The sequence below is a fragment of the Ranitomeya variabilis genome, chromosome 7 (assembly GCF_051348905.1).
Source record: "Ranitomeya variabilis isolate aRanVar5 chromosome 7, aRanVar5.hap1, whole genome shotgun sequence".
NCBI lineage: Eukaryota > Metazoa > Chordata > Amphibia > Anura > Dendrobatidae > Ranitomeya > Ranitomeya variabilis.
Genome location: NC_135238.1, coordinates 243,046,811 through 243,061,676, shown reverse-complemented (window position 1 = coordinate 243,061,676; position 14,866 = coordinate 243,046,811). Strand labels below are relative to the sequence as shown.

At 51.2% G+C, this 14,866-nt stretch overlaps 1 protein-coding gene across 1 annotated transcript in view; it reads right to left on the bottom strand.

The window, feature by feature from the left end:
* Positions 1-645: 645 nt before the first annotated feature.
* The window catches only part of PARP9 (poly(ADP-ribose) polymerase family member 9), a 52,406-nt gene continuing 38,185 nt past the window's right edge, over positions 646-14,866 (bottom strand). Inside the window, exons 6-10 of the mRNA XM_077273375.1 lie at positions 13,841-14,350; positions 12,792-12,916; positions 2,647-2,809; positions 825-1,115; positions 646-782 (exon numbers count right to left, since the gene is read on the bottom strand). Coding sequence (XP_077129490.1) covers positions 829-1,115; positions 2,647-2,809; positions 12,792-12,916; positions 13,841-14,350 — 1,085 coding nt within the window. The 3' untranslated portion in view covers positions 646-782; positions 825-828. The remainder of the gene's footprint in view (positions 783-824; positions 1,116-2,646; positions 2,810-12,791; positions 12,917-13,840; positions 14,351-14,866) is intronic.

Below are 14,866 nucleotides of genomic sequence, written 5' to 3'. Positions count from 1 at the left end.
CTGTGGTGGGCCGGGGGTCCGGCTGAGATGCTGTATAGCCGCCCTGATGTTCCGCAGGAGCTGTGCCATGTAGAATGTTGTGCCCCTGAGGGGTCCGAGGTGCCGGAGAAGTGGGGTGAGAATCACCATAGACCAGAGGTGTACAGACCCCCAGCTCCTGCGCTAGTACACAGCTCTGACCCCCACATCACATCCCTGCCATGGCCGCCCAATCTCCAGACCTGAACCCACTGAGGAAGATGGATAGTCACAAGGCATCACACACAGAAGAACGGCTGACATTATTGTACCCGGAGCGGCATAAGGTCACCCAGGAGCAGAGCGAGACTGGAGGGAAGCTGCCAAGACGCAGGAAAGCTGGGATTAACAATCATGGTTATTCCACACAACATTGATCTCTGAACTCTTCCGGAGGAAAAACATTAGTATTGTTGTGTCTAAATGATTAGGAACTTAATTTTGACCATTTCTCCTTTTCAGAAAATAAATACAAAATTTACTGCTTGGAACTTCGGAGACGTTGTCAGTAGTTTATAGAATAAAAGAACAATTTACATTTTACTCAAAAATATAAAGAGCAAAAAATTCCCACCCTGCAATATCTTCACACCCCCCCAATGTTCACCCCTGCCCCCGCCAATACCAAAACTATAATTACTGCAAAGAAAGACGATTAATCTGCATTTAGTGTTCAGACTGCGGCTCCATAATGTGTACACAGCCCAGCTGCAGAGCAATGGCCCCTACAGGGAAGGCACAGATTCAGGAGGTCCCCCGCGCACCTCCGCCGCCCCCGTCCCCCGCCGCCCCCGTCCCCCGCGCACCTCGCTACACTTTACATTTACAGGTGAATACACACTGGGGATTTGCCTGAAAACGGTCAAATATTACGAAATTATCGGGCGGCCGCCCCCCGTCTGTGAGGCCATCGTACACCTGCAGAGCATCTGACCCCACACAGCGCAGAGCCGGCTGATTCTTGTCATATTTGGTGGTGGCGCCGATCACCACCTCTGCCTGGAGAATGTAGAGGGGCCCGTCCTCCGGGGCCACAAAACGCTGCAGGATGTTGGGCAAAGTCTTCTTGAAGTAAACTCCGGTCCTGAACTTCACATCTAGAAGAGAGAGAAGCCGTGATACCGAGGAGAGGAGACACTGCTAAGCACCGCACCGGGGAGAGGAGACTCCGCTAAGCACCGCACCGGGGAGAGGAGACTCCGCTAAGCACCGCACCGGGGAGAGGAGACTCCGCTAAGCACCGCACCGGGGAGAGGAGACTCCGCTAAGCACCGCACCGGGGAGAGGAGACTCCGCTAAGCACCGCACCGGGGAGAGGAGACTCCGCTAAGCACCGCACCGGGGAGAGGACACTCCGCTAAGCACCGCACCGGGGAGAGGAGACTCCGCTAAGCACCGCATCGGGGAGAGGAGACTCCGCTAAGCACCGCACCGGGGAGAGGACACTCCGCTAAGCACCGCACCGGGGAGAGGAGACTCCGCTAAGCACCGCACCGGGGAGAGGAGACTCCGCTAAGCACCGCACCGGGGAGAGAAGAGACACCGCTAAGCACCGCACCGGGGAGAGGAGACTCCGCTAAGCACCGCACCGGGGAGAGGAGACTCCGCTAAGCACCGCACCGGGGAGAGGACACTCCGCTAAGCACCGCATCGGGGAGAGGAGACTCCGCTAAGCACCGCACCGGGGAGAGGAGACTCCGCTAAGCACCGCACCGGGGAGAGGAGACTCCGCTAAGCACCGCACCGGGGAGAGGAGACTCCGCTAAGCACCGCACCGGGGAGAGGAGACTCCGCTAAGCACCGCACCGGGGAGAGGAGACTCCGCTAAGCACCGCACCGGGGAGAGGAGACTCCGCTAAGCACCGCACCCGGGAGAGGAAACGCCGCTAAGCACCGCACCGGGGAGAGGAGACTCCGCTAAGCACCGCACTGGAGAGAGGAGACTCCGCTAAGCACCGCACCGGGGAGAGGAGACTCCGCTCAGCACCGCACCGGGGAGAGGAGACGCCGCTAAGCACCGCACCGGGGAGAGGAGATGCCACTAAGCACCGCACCGGGGAGAGGAGACACCGCTAAGCACCGCACCCGGGAGAGGAGACTCCGCTAAGCACCGCACCGGGGAGAGGACACTCCGCTAAGCACCGCACCGGGGAGAGGAGATGCTGCTAAGCACCGCACCGGGGAGAGGAGATGCCGCTAAGCACCGCACCGGGGAGAGGAGATGCCGCTAAGCACCGCACCGGGGAGAGGAGATGCCGCTAAGCACCGCACCGGGGAGAGGAGACTCCGCTAAGCACCGCACCGGGGAGAGGAGACTCCGCTAAGCACCGCACCGGGGAGAGGAGACTCCGCTAAGCACCGAGGAGAGGACATGCCGCTTCACACCGAGGAGAGGACATGCCGCTTCACATCGGGGAGAGGAGACGGCGCTAAGCATCGGGGAAAGGAGACACGGCTATACACCGAGGAGATGCCGCTAAGCACCGAGGATAGGAGATGCCGCTAAGCACCGCACAGGAGAGGGGTAATCAGCCCCACAGACCGCACAGGGGAGAGATGCCGCTACGCACCGCACAGGGAAGGGGTAATCCGCGGCATGGACCGCTGTATGGCGCAGTGGTCTCTCACCTTTGGATGTGGCGTACAGCCGGTGGCAGCCGACATCACACACCGTCCTCCAGAACCGTGCGGGCAGCAGCTGATACATCTGCTCGGTGCTCGTTGGCTTCTTCATCGCTTCCTTCTTGGCCTGGAATACGCCGGACAGAAGCTCATTCTGCACCTTCTCCATCTAGAAAGATGACAGTGCGAGGAGTCCGGGGGTCTCATACTGATGGGCTCCATGTCAGCCCCAGCTGCTCCCTGTGGAGCTGCCACGGTGGTCTGAGCTGCAGCCAGAAACGTGGACATTCCTGGGGGTCTGGTATTGTGTCTGACTGTACGAGGGGGTCCTCGATGTCTGGGGGTTCTGGGCTCTTATCCTACAGTGACATGTAAAAGTCTGTGCACCCCTGGTGAGAATTACTGCTATTGTGAGCAGTTCAGCAAGTTGTAGATGATATTTCCTTTGTATTTTAGGCAAAAAAAAGTCTCTGTCTCATATGAAGTCATTTATTACATTTTAAACATTACAGTTTAAGATAATTCCAGCAGGTTCCTATCTACCCATAAATGCACCCAGGAGTTCAGAGCTCAGCATAAGAGGAGTCATCATATAGACAGGGACCCACCAGTCTTTGAGACCACCTTGCCGTTGGTTGATGGGCAGATATAATTTGGCCAAATTTAATTTTTTTCCTAATATTCAGAAGCCGTATAGCTATTCACAAATTCATGTATTTTACATTGACATGCTCTAGCACGACAGAGTGCAGCCTTTTCTGTATATTGAATACAGAGGTAGCTGCTCCTGGTATTCACCTGTTCACACCAGTTTGAATGTGCCAGTCAGTGTTTTGTTATTTAGTTGCAAAAGTTTGGGCACCCTGCATGGTTAGTACCTAGTAGCACTCCCTTTTATAGTTTTCCTCCATTCTTCCTTGGAGAACTCCTCCCGATCTGTGAGATTCCTGGGGCATCTTACATCCTCGGTTATTTTGATGTCTCGCCAGAATTATCAATAATGCTCAGATCAGCGGACTGTGAGGGCCACTGTAAAACCTTCATCTTGCACCTTTTAAGGTCGTCTATTGTGGATTGTGATGTGTGCTTAGGATCATTCTCCATGTGTAGCAGCCGTCTTCTTCCTCTTCCTCTTTTCACCTTCAGCTTTTTACAGATGGTGTGATGTTTGCATCAAGAATTTGGTGAAATTTCATTGAATCCATTCTTCTCTCTACTCATGAAATGTCCGTTGTGTCATTGGCTCCAACACAACCTCAAAGATTGATTGATCTCCCCCCATGCTTAATGCCTTAACGACCACCGATATGCTTTTTAACAGCACTGAGAAATAAGTGTATAGCGCCCCCAGCATCGGAATTTCTCCGGGGTCTCGGCTACGGATAGCTGAGATCCCGGAGAACATGATTCGGGTCGGTTTTTGTCGACCCCAATGCTGCGATCGCCGTTATTCACCAAATAACAGCGACTACAAAAAAAAAAGAAAAGGGATTTCTCATTTAATTTCTCTCTCCTCTGATGTGATCTAGCACATCAGAGGAGAGAGAAATGGGGTCCTCCAGTACCTCTGGTGTCCCTGGACCCTCCTGCACCTCCCAGTGATGTCCCCCGGCATCATCTTCCAGGAAGAAAATGGCGGGTGCATGCGCAGTGCGCCCACCGAGATGTGCCGACCGGCACCCGGCAACAATAGGAGATTTTTCATATTGGTTCATTTTTATCACAATGAGAGACCCTATCCCAGTGATCAAAATAACAAAAAATAGTAAATCAAATCCCCCCTTAGTTGGGGAAAAGTAATAAAATAAAAAATGCATTTATTTCCATTAGGGTTAAGGCTATGGTTGGGGTTATAGCTAGGGTTAGGGTTGTGCTAGGGTTAGGGTCATGGTTGGGGTTATAGCTGGGGTTAGGGTTTTGCTAGGGTTGGTGCTAGGGTTAGGGTTGTTCTAGGGTTGGGGTTAGGGTTGGTGCTAGGGTTAGGGTCATGGTTGGGGTTAGGGTTTTACTAGGGTTGGGATTGTGCTAGGGTTGTGGTGTTTTTATATAGCCTAATTTTTATTGAAACTTTCAAAAAATATAATAACAAACCAGACTGTAAGAGAAAATTAGATGCCCGTACACAGACAAGTGTGGTATAGAAATCAAAATGAAAGTGCAAATTATCAGCCACAAATTACGTGTGTGAACTGCTGAAACTGATCTTTATTGAACGCCGTCATACTGTAATTGAATTATAAACTTTGTCCTGGACGGTTCCTCCCCTGCTTTAATTCAGTCGTAGTAACCTCAGATTGTTTTTTAGATTCTCGCAGTGTTTCCCCAACTCCGGTCCTCAAGAGCCACCAGCAGGTCAGGTATTCAGGATTTCCTTAGTATCTCACAGGTGATGGAATTATTGCCCGGCAGGTAATGCAATTATCACCTGAGCAATACTAAGGAAATCCTAAATACCTGACCTGCTGGTGGCTCTGGAGGACCGGAGCTGGGGAACACTGCAAGTCTAGTATATAACAAGCGGTAGATGTGGAGGGCTCCACCATGTTCCAAAATTAAACCGATGCGGGGCAAGACCAGAGGCCGTGCATGAGATCAGAATCAGTAAGGTGACACTTAGGACACGCTGTTGGTCCATCTGATAGAGGATCTTTCTGGGGTATATTGGAAGCATAGACGCCCCCCATGCATCATTTTATATTGGGTGTCTCCTGAACACGCTCCACCCTGCTCCAATCTTACTATGAATCTCCACATCGTCCAACTGCTGCTTCCAATATTTGGAAAAAATGTCCGGGTGGACCCCCAATAGATTAGACCTCATTGCCCCCCGGAGATAACAGAATGACATCCATCGTTCTGGGCAACCTGAAAGGTGATGTCCCTCCAGCTGACCACAATGGGGCTCGATTTGTTCAAGCTGAATGTCACGATAATGTAAAAATGCCATATTGTGAGTTTAGTTCTAGAAGGTACCATGGCAGACACACGCTGCAGATTCGATCCCCCTTTCTCCCCCACTGCATTCGCTGATACAAGAACAAAGCCCTATGGCAGACACTCTGTGCAAATTGATACCAATGTGTAGCAGCCCCACTGAGCAGTTTATGGCTCTGTGCTGCGGGCAGACAAGTCTCCCTACCCTATTTATTCCCCCTCCCATCTGATACTGGTTGAAACTGGTATAGAAACCATGAGCTTCTATTCTTTTAAGGTTATATATATTGGCACCGATCAGGGCCAGAGATATAAGGATTATATATTCCGGACGTCCATCGAGGGATCTATAACTCACTGAAATCGCTAGAAGCTAAACTACTAATTACTAGCTTGTCTCTCCTTGCTCTATAACGAACTGTCGCGTCCTCTGAAATGAATTACGCTTCTAATCTGGGTTGGCTACGGACCCATTAATAGTTACGAGATTGGAGCTGGTGGCAGCGGAATTTGTCCTGTGCGTTTGGGCGGCTTTGTAGCGACTGGCGGCGTTGATAATTATTGTTCCTCTCTTTTTCTCATCTTTTAGGGTACATCGGGGGCTTATCTACAGCATTACAGAATGCATTACAGAATGCTGGAGATAAGCCCCTGATACTGGTGGGCTTAGATCACCTTTCATTTTGGGGGTGACAGGTTTCCTTTAATAAACTAGTAAAAGTTATGTTTTAAAACCACACTTTTTGTTTTTTTGCTAATATTTCGGGCTTTTGAGAAGGCCTGCAGACAGTATCAGCTGCCGAGTGATGAATGGGCCCGATACCTGACCACATAGCTGAGACGCAAAGCTCTGGAGGAGTTTGCTGCTCTCCCTCAAGATCAAGATGGTGACTATGAGGCCGTCAAGCAGGCCCTGATAACAAAGTACCAGCTTACACCTGAGGTTTACCGTAGAAAGTTCCAGAACCTCCAACATGGCCCACACGACAGTTATAGCGATGTGGTGCATGGACACAGGACCCACTTTGACCAGTGGACCCAAGGACTGTCAGTGACCACCTTTGAGCAGCTGGGAGACCTGATGATCAAAGACCAGTTCTTACATCTTTGCCCAGCTGAGGTGCGACAGTTCGTGATGGACCGATAGCCCAAAGATGTGACTAAAGCAGCGCAGATTGCCGATGCCTATGAGGCCAACTGTAAATCGGAAGTGCGGAAGCCAGTCACCGCCAGCTGGAGAGGGGGTAAGCCTGCAGCCAACGCCAGTACCCCTGCCAGCCAACTCACCAGAGGTCCTGTCCCCGTGGCCAACAGCACCAGACCTACCACCGAACCTCGCCAGTGTTTTTTCTGCAAACGGACTGGTCATATCAGTCCCCACTGTCCAGACAAGCAGAAGAACCCCCCAGCTAAGGCCCCAGGGCCTAATGCAGCAGTTCGTTTGGTGGGTGGGGCGGTTGGAAGGGTACATGACAACGTGCAGCACGTCACCGTGGGGGGCCATGTCGCTACAGGCCTCAAGGACACGGGGGCTGAACGAACCCTAATCCGACCCAAACTGGCGGCCCATGAAGAAATCATTCCGGTGAAAACCCTGACTGTCACCGGGATTGGGGGCATCAGCTGTCCCCTGCCAATGGCCCAGGTTTATATAGATTGGGGCGTCAGAGAGCTGCAGGTCCCAAACCGGGACTGGGAAGTAGGATATAGATAAATCCCCTTCAGAAGGAACCAGGGGCAACCAAACAACCCCGGTTCATGACAAGTTGGTGTGAGTGGTGGGGATGATAAAGGGATCCTCCCCGTGAACCGTGACATATTATTGGTGGGATTCCTGACACTGAATATGATGTTGGAGAAGCAGGTGAGATTTCTCCAGACCCTCAGTGCCTGTCAGCCATCTCTGCTCAGCCGGGTGGAGAAGGTGTGAGATGTTATCGACCCCCGCCTGCCACCACCTTGAGAAACATTTACTGTCACTACCTTGGGGGAATTCAGGATTACGCCATAGAGGAAGGTGTTTTGAGACTCTAAACGATAGGCCACATTTTTTCCTTACTGCCTTCCAAGTGGAGACAGTATCCTGAAAAATAACCGATCTCTTAACTGCTGGGGGTAACTAGGCAAACCGGGAATGGAGAAGGGCCATTAGATGAAATGGATAGGCATCGTGGTATTCCAACGTGTGACCAGAGTACGTGCGTCTGGTGGAGCCAGGTTATTATATAGCGGAGAGGCAGCATTGTACTTTATAATGCCTGGAAAATGGCTGCCTCCATGGTCCGTAGACGCCATGAGTCTGCACAGACTGATCCTGGGACGTTTACCCCTCCAGATAAAGTGGCTGATGCCCCTGTAGAGTGTGGGGACGTCGGAGGGTTTCAGGAGTAATGGCGGCTTGTAGTTATTACATGAGCCTGGCTGCACTGATCATTTCCACCAAGGACCTCATAAAGGATATGGGTGGATCCCGCCAGACTTTCAGCGAGTAGTGATTTCTGTATAAGAGGGGGATCATTTAGGACAGAGATGCAGGTAATCGGCCTATTCTAATCCCCAGATAAGTGATGTACCATGGAGCTGATGTTATTCCGCCCAAAGACCTAATTCACTGAAGTTTTACTCCTCTGTTAGTGGAAGTAAGTCACTTTTTTTTTTTTTACATTAACCTTAACCCCTTCACTCCTGGAGCTTTTTTGGTTTTGCGTTTTTCACTCCTCTGCTTTCAAGAGCCATAACTTTTATTTTTCCGTCAATTTGGCCATGTGAGGGCTTATTTTTAGCGGGACGAGTTGTACTTTTTGAACGACATCATTCGTTTTACCATGTCGTGTACTAGAAAACGGGAAAAAAATTCCAAGTGCGGTGAAATTGCAAAAAAAGTGCAGTCCCACACTTGCTTTTTTGCTAGGTTCACTAAAATCTAAAACTGAGCTGCCATTGTGGTTCCCAAGGTCATTACGAGTTCATAGACACCAAACGTGTAGGATCTGTTTTATGTAATTGGTGCAAAAAAAAATTCCAAACTTTGCTAAAAAAAAAAATGGTGCCATTTTATACCCGTAGCGTCTCCATTTTTTGTGATCTGGGGTCGGATGAGGGCTTATTTTTTGCGTGACGAGCTGATGGCTTTAATGATGCCACTTTGGTGCAGATACGTTCTTTTTATCGCCCATTATTGCATTTTAATGCAATGTTGCGGTGACCCAAAAAAATGTAATTCTGGCGTTTTGACTTTTTTCCCCCTTTTTTTATTGATAGATTGGGCGATTCTGAATGTGCTGATACCAAATATGTGTAGGTTTGATTTTTGTTTTATTTTGAATGGGGCGAAAGGTGGGGTGATTTAAACTTTTGGTATATTTTTTTTTTCATTTTTTTGAAAACCTTTTATTTTTTTATTTTTGCCATGCTTCAGGCCGGGAAGAGTGCAATACATGTAGCCGCATGCTCCGCTCCAGAGAGACGGTGGCAATGCCGGGTACTACCATGTGAGACTCGGACGTATTTCTCGCATGTGTGATCCCGGCCTTAATATCCTCCATGGGAGGCTAGAAGCTGGCATAGCCCGATCGGCTCTGCTACACGATGCTCAGATCACCCCTATGTAGTAGAATTGCTCACTAGCTATGAGTGCCGCTGACAGCAATCCGGCAGTGACAACCATAGAGGCCTCCAGGAGACCTCTGGTTGTCATACGAACTGGTGACCCGCGATCACGTGACAGGGGTCACCGGTGTTCGGATTTCCGTCCCAATGGCCGGAAGCGCGAATTAAATACAGCATGTCCCGGGAAAGATGTGGGCTCACCGCCGGAGCACACATCAAAGGCAGGGTGCCCGACATCGGCGTACTATTATGCCCAATGTCAAGAAGGGGTTTAGGGTACAAAAATTAAAAGTTTGAAAATGTTCAAAATTTTTGCCAAATTTCCAGTTTTTTTTTCATAAATAAATGCAAGTGATATTGAAGAAATGTTACCACTAGCATGAAGTACAATATGTCACGAAAAAAAATCTCTGAATCAGTGGGATCCATTGAAGCGTTCCAGAGTTATAACCTCAAAGTGACAGTGGTCAGAATTGTAAAAATTGGCCCAGTCATTAAGTAGCAAATTGTGTCTGTCACTAAAGGGTTAATGGTCGGTCAGATGTTCTTTTCCTGAAATTCTGTACCCATTTTCTCCACCTTTGACCATTGTGGCCATAGTTCTATGTTTTCCTCATCGTCCACAGGACTTGTTTCCATAATGTATCAGCCTTGTTTAGATATTTTACATACTTCTGTCGCTGAATTTTATGGTGAGGACACAGGAGAGGTTTTCTCCTGATGACTCTTCCATGAAGGCCATATTTGTGCAGGTGTCTCTGAACAGTAGAACAATGCAACACAACTCCTTTTTTTTAACCTGTCCACACCCAGCAGTACTTGGCTTAATCTAAAAGGTTTTTTTATGGTTTCACTGCACCATTGGGACTGTATCCTCTGCGTCCGAGCGTTTCACTCTGCACCATCGGGAATATATCCTCTGCGTCCGAGCGTTTCACCCTGCACCATCGGGAATATATCCTCTGCGTCCGAGCGTTTCACCCTGCACCATCAGGAATATATCCTCTGCGTCTGAGCGTTTCACCCTGCACCATCGGGAATATATCCTCTGCGTCCGAGCGTTTCACCCTGCACCATCAGGAATATATCCTCTGCGTCCGAGCGTTTCACCCTGCACCATCGGGAATATATCCTCTGCGTCCGAGCGTTTCACCCTGCACCATCAGGAATATATCCTCTGCGTCTGAGCGTTTCACCCTGCACCATCGGGAATATATCCTCTGCGTCCGAGCGTTTCACCCTGCACCATCGGGAATATATCCTCTGCGTCCGAGCGTTTCACCCTGCACCATCAGGAATATATCCTCTGCGTCTGAGCGTTTCACCCTGCACCATCAGGAATATATCCTCTGCGTCTGAGCGTTTCACCCTGCACCATCAGGAATATATCCTCTGCGTCTGAGCGTTTCACTCTGCACCATCAGGAATATATCCTCTGCGTCCGAGCGTTTCACCCTGCACCATCAGGAATATATCATCTGTGTCTGAGCGTTTCACCCTGCACCATCAGGAATATATCCTCTGCGTCTGAGCGTTTCACCCTGCACCATCAGGAATATATCCTCTGCGTCTGAGCGTTTCACCCTGCACCATCAGCGACAGGTGACATCTGTACGGGGCTTCGGTACTGAGAGTGCAGGAACCTCCAACAGATGGAGAAGTGAATAGAGAAGCATTCTGGATCTTCAGTTCAGGAACGAGATCACCTGAAGATCTCCACTTGCGCCGTGATATTGTGTGTCATGAGCATCACTTACTGCGTATTTCAGATTGATGGGAAACATTTCCCATCAGGCCTTGAGGAAGAACGCCGTTTTTGTGCGAAACGCATCGCCATGTTCTTTCCTGTCCCCCGCAATGTGCCATGGAATTTTTGGAATTCTAAAGTTGTCTTTAAGGATATTCCTATTTTTATGGATTGTGGTCGGAAGCTGGAATTTGTTCTGCTTGTCACCACAACTCCAGAGTCTACCAAATCTCTCTGAAGGTCTTCTGCAGTCAGACGGAGGCTCTGATTTGCTTATCTAGCAATTCTACGAGCTGAAGTTTTGCTTGGTCTTCCAGCCCTTATCTTGACTAGAGATAGAGAAGCTACAGTGCTTACCGAATAAGCTGCAGAGGCCCTGGATACCTGGAGCGCGCCGCTGATCAGCTGCATGTGTCAGTCACAGCACACAGGATCTCCATGCATGTACCGGTCACACAGCCGCGACACCTGCTGCTGCGGTGACGGACATCTGATCAGCGGCGCGCTCCATGTATCCGGGTTCCCGCTGCAGCTTATACAGTAAGCGCTATAGCTGCCGAATAAGAGGGAACCGAACAAATTCCCTCATCTCTAATCTTCACCTCCACTGTTCCTGGTAACGGCCAGTTCTTAATTACATTGTGAACTGAGAAAAGGGCAACTTGAAAACACTTTGCAATCTCCTTACAGCCTCCCCCTGCTTTGTGGCCTCCTCCTGCTTTGTGGCCTCCTCCTGCTTTGTGGCCTCCTCCTGCTTTGTGGCCTCCTCCTGCTTTGTGGCCTCCCCCTGCTTTGTGGCCTCCCCCTGCTTTGTGGCCTCCCCCTGCTTTGTGGCCTCCTCCTGCTTTGTGGCCTCCTCCTGCTTTGTGGCCTCCTCCTGCTTTGTGGCCTCCTCCTGCTTTGTGGCCTCCTCCTGCTTTGTGGCCTCCTCCTGCTTTGTGGCCTCCACCATTCTCCGAGTGCTCGGCAGCGTCTTAGAAGATCCCACGGCTGCTGGTTTATGGCACAAGGTTAGAGGAGGCCGGGTTTTATAAAGCTGGAAATTCGCATCACCCGGCCTGTCCTACCGATGATGCTGAACGAGCCATAACCCCGACAGGATAACTAAGGTCTGACACCTCGCCCAGTTATCTGAGCACACAGCTCCAAGGGTGCACAAACTTTTGCATCGGCTTTTTTTCATTTTTGTAATTTTTAATATGTAAAAGATAAAAATATTTGTTTGCACCTAAAATAAGAAGGAAATGTGTAACTTTATCCCTTATAGATCATTTCATCTATAACTGTTCACAATAACAGTAATTCTGACCAGGGGTGCCTAAACTTTTACACGCCGCTGTATGTGGGGTCTTGTGCCTTCTCCCCGGACTTGCAGGAGATTCCATCGGGTTCACTTCTAGGGGTGGAGTTTTGTGAGCGCCATGTAGTCAGCCATCGCCGGAACCTGGCACTGACCGGGGGCGACAAGAAGACTAGAAATCCGCTAAATTAGGAAAAGCCGCAGCCTTAATGGTCCCAGAACAGGGCACATATGTAAGAAGGGGGCTGGCCGAGGCACAGCGGGGGCACCAGAAAGACGAGGCCGGGGGCCGGAACCTCAGAGCTCAAAACCTACAACATGTCTGCAATTGTATTCAAAACTTTTTTAATTCAATTAGAAGATAAAAAAAGTAAAAGCCGAAAAGTGATCGGCGCCATCAGACGGCGCCATCGAATGCTCCTCACTAGCGCATATCCGCGACAAGTGCAGCCTCCACCTGAACCTCTACTGCACCCCCATCATCCTGCACTGTGCTCCACCTCTCAGGACCAGACCACCATAATAATGTGCCCCCCCCCACAGCAAAAATCGTGGCGTTACCTTCACAAGCACCAGAGACGCTTTCTCAAACTCCTTACTCCACTTTCTGAACTCCGGACTCTGTGGATCGACCTCCGTGATCTGTGACCGTCGCCGCTCAGGGGTCCGAGGAGTCTGCAGTAAACCTGGAGGAAGCAGACACTGGAAATGTGACTGACAGCAGGTGTTCCCCAAAGAGCCGCCACCAGGTGTTCCCCACAGTATACCGCCATCAGGTGTTCCCTGCCATCAGCAGACATTCCCCATAGCGCGCCGCTATCAGCAGATGTTCCCCACAGTATACCGCCATCATGTTCCCCGTAGCACGCCAACAATAGATGTTCCCCGCAGCACGCCGCTATCAGATGCTCCCCGCAGCACGCCGCTATCAGATGTTCCCTACAGCGCACCGCTATCAGATGCTCCCCGCAGCACACCGCTATCAGCAGGTGTTCCCCGCAGCACGCCGCTATCAGATGTTCCCTGCAGCGCACCGCTATCAGATGCTCCCCGCAGCACACCGCTATCAGCAGGTGTTCCCCGCAGCACGCTGCTATCAGATGTTCCCCGCAGCACGCTGCCATCAGATGTTCCCCGCAGCACGCCGCTATCAGATGTTCCCTACAGCGCACCGCTATCAGATGTTTCCTACAGCACACCGCTATCAGATGCTCCCCGCAGCGCGCCGCTATCAGATGCTCCCTACAGCACGCCGCTATCAGATGCTCCCTACAGCACGCCGCCACTATCAGATGTTCCCCGCAGAGCGCCGCTATAAGATGCTCCCTACAGCACGCCGCTATCAGATGCTCCCAGCAGCGCACCGCTATCAGATGCTCCCGCAGCGCACCGCTATCAAATGCTCCCCGCAGGGTGCGGTATAATTGTCAGCACATGTTCACATGTCCAGTGATCAGTTAGGAGGGATCCAGCAGCGATCAGTTATCAGGTGTCTGCACAGCCCCCCGATAGCTGCTGGATCCTTGCACCGGATCACTACTGGACTGGTGAACACGGCCTTCCCGTCAGGACTCTGGACCCCAATTACACCGCACACATTAGTCACTCACTTCGCCTCTGGAGGGTGAATGTCCGGTCGCTCCCCCGTGCGGTGCGGCTCTTCCCGTGGATCACGTGGCCGGGCGGCACGCTCAGGGTGACGTCCCGTTGGGACATGACGGCTTCCTCCACCTCCCTGTTGGCTTTTGCAGAATACGGCTGATCATTATAGAACCAGATGAAGGCGGCCGCCAGCAGCTCGTCCTCCAGCGACTCCGCCATCTTCTCCTGGACATCCAGCAGGAGGCGCTCTGCCTGTACGGCCACCACCACCCTGTCCGGGCGCGGACCGCGGATCCTCAGCGTGGCCTCCCCGGCCTTCACTTCTTCCTCTATGTCCACACTCTGAGGACACGAAGCAAAAACGTCCAATTCTTCATTTCCACAGAGCAGCAAATGGTTATTGTGTATGAGCAGAGGAGGGTCCGAGAGACCCCCGAGCCAGGCCGTGGCCGCCCTCACGTCCTCTGCGCACCCCCCGGCCAACCTCACACACATCTCATCAACCGGCAACTCCGGCCCTGCAAAGCAGAAAGAAGGCGACAGGGGGTCACATAACCGAACAGCACTGACCCCGGGGGCAAGAGAGGGTCACGTATCCGGGCAGCACTGACCCCGGGGGCAAGAGGGGGTCACGTAACCGGAGAGCACAGACCCCGGGGGCAAGAGGGGGTCATAAAGAAACAAAAAGGAGCTCACTTATTGTGAATGGTGAATCCTATGTCCGCTGGATATCACAAATCTCTGTATACAGGGAGCTCCCCCTAGTGGTGACTGCAGACAGGAGCTTATCATGTATCTCTGTATACAGGGAGCTCCCCCTAGTGGTGGCTGCAGACAGGAGCTTATCATGTATCTCTGTATACAGGGAGCTCCCCCTAGTGGTGACTGCATACAGGGTATTATCATGTATCTCTGTATACAGGGAGCTCCCCCTAGTGGTGGCTGCAGACAGGATCTTATCATGTATCACTGTATACAGGGAGCTCCCCCTAGTGGTGGCTGCAGACAGGATCTTATCATGTATCTCTGTATAC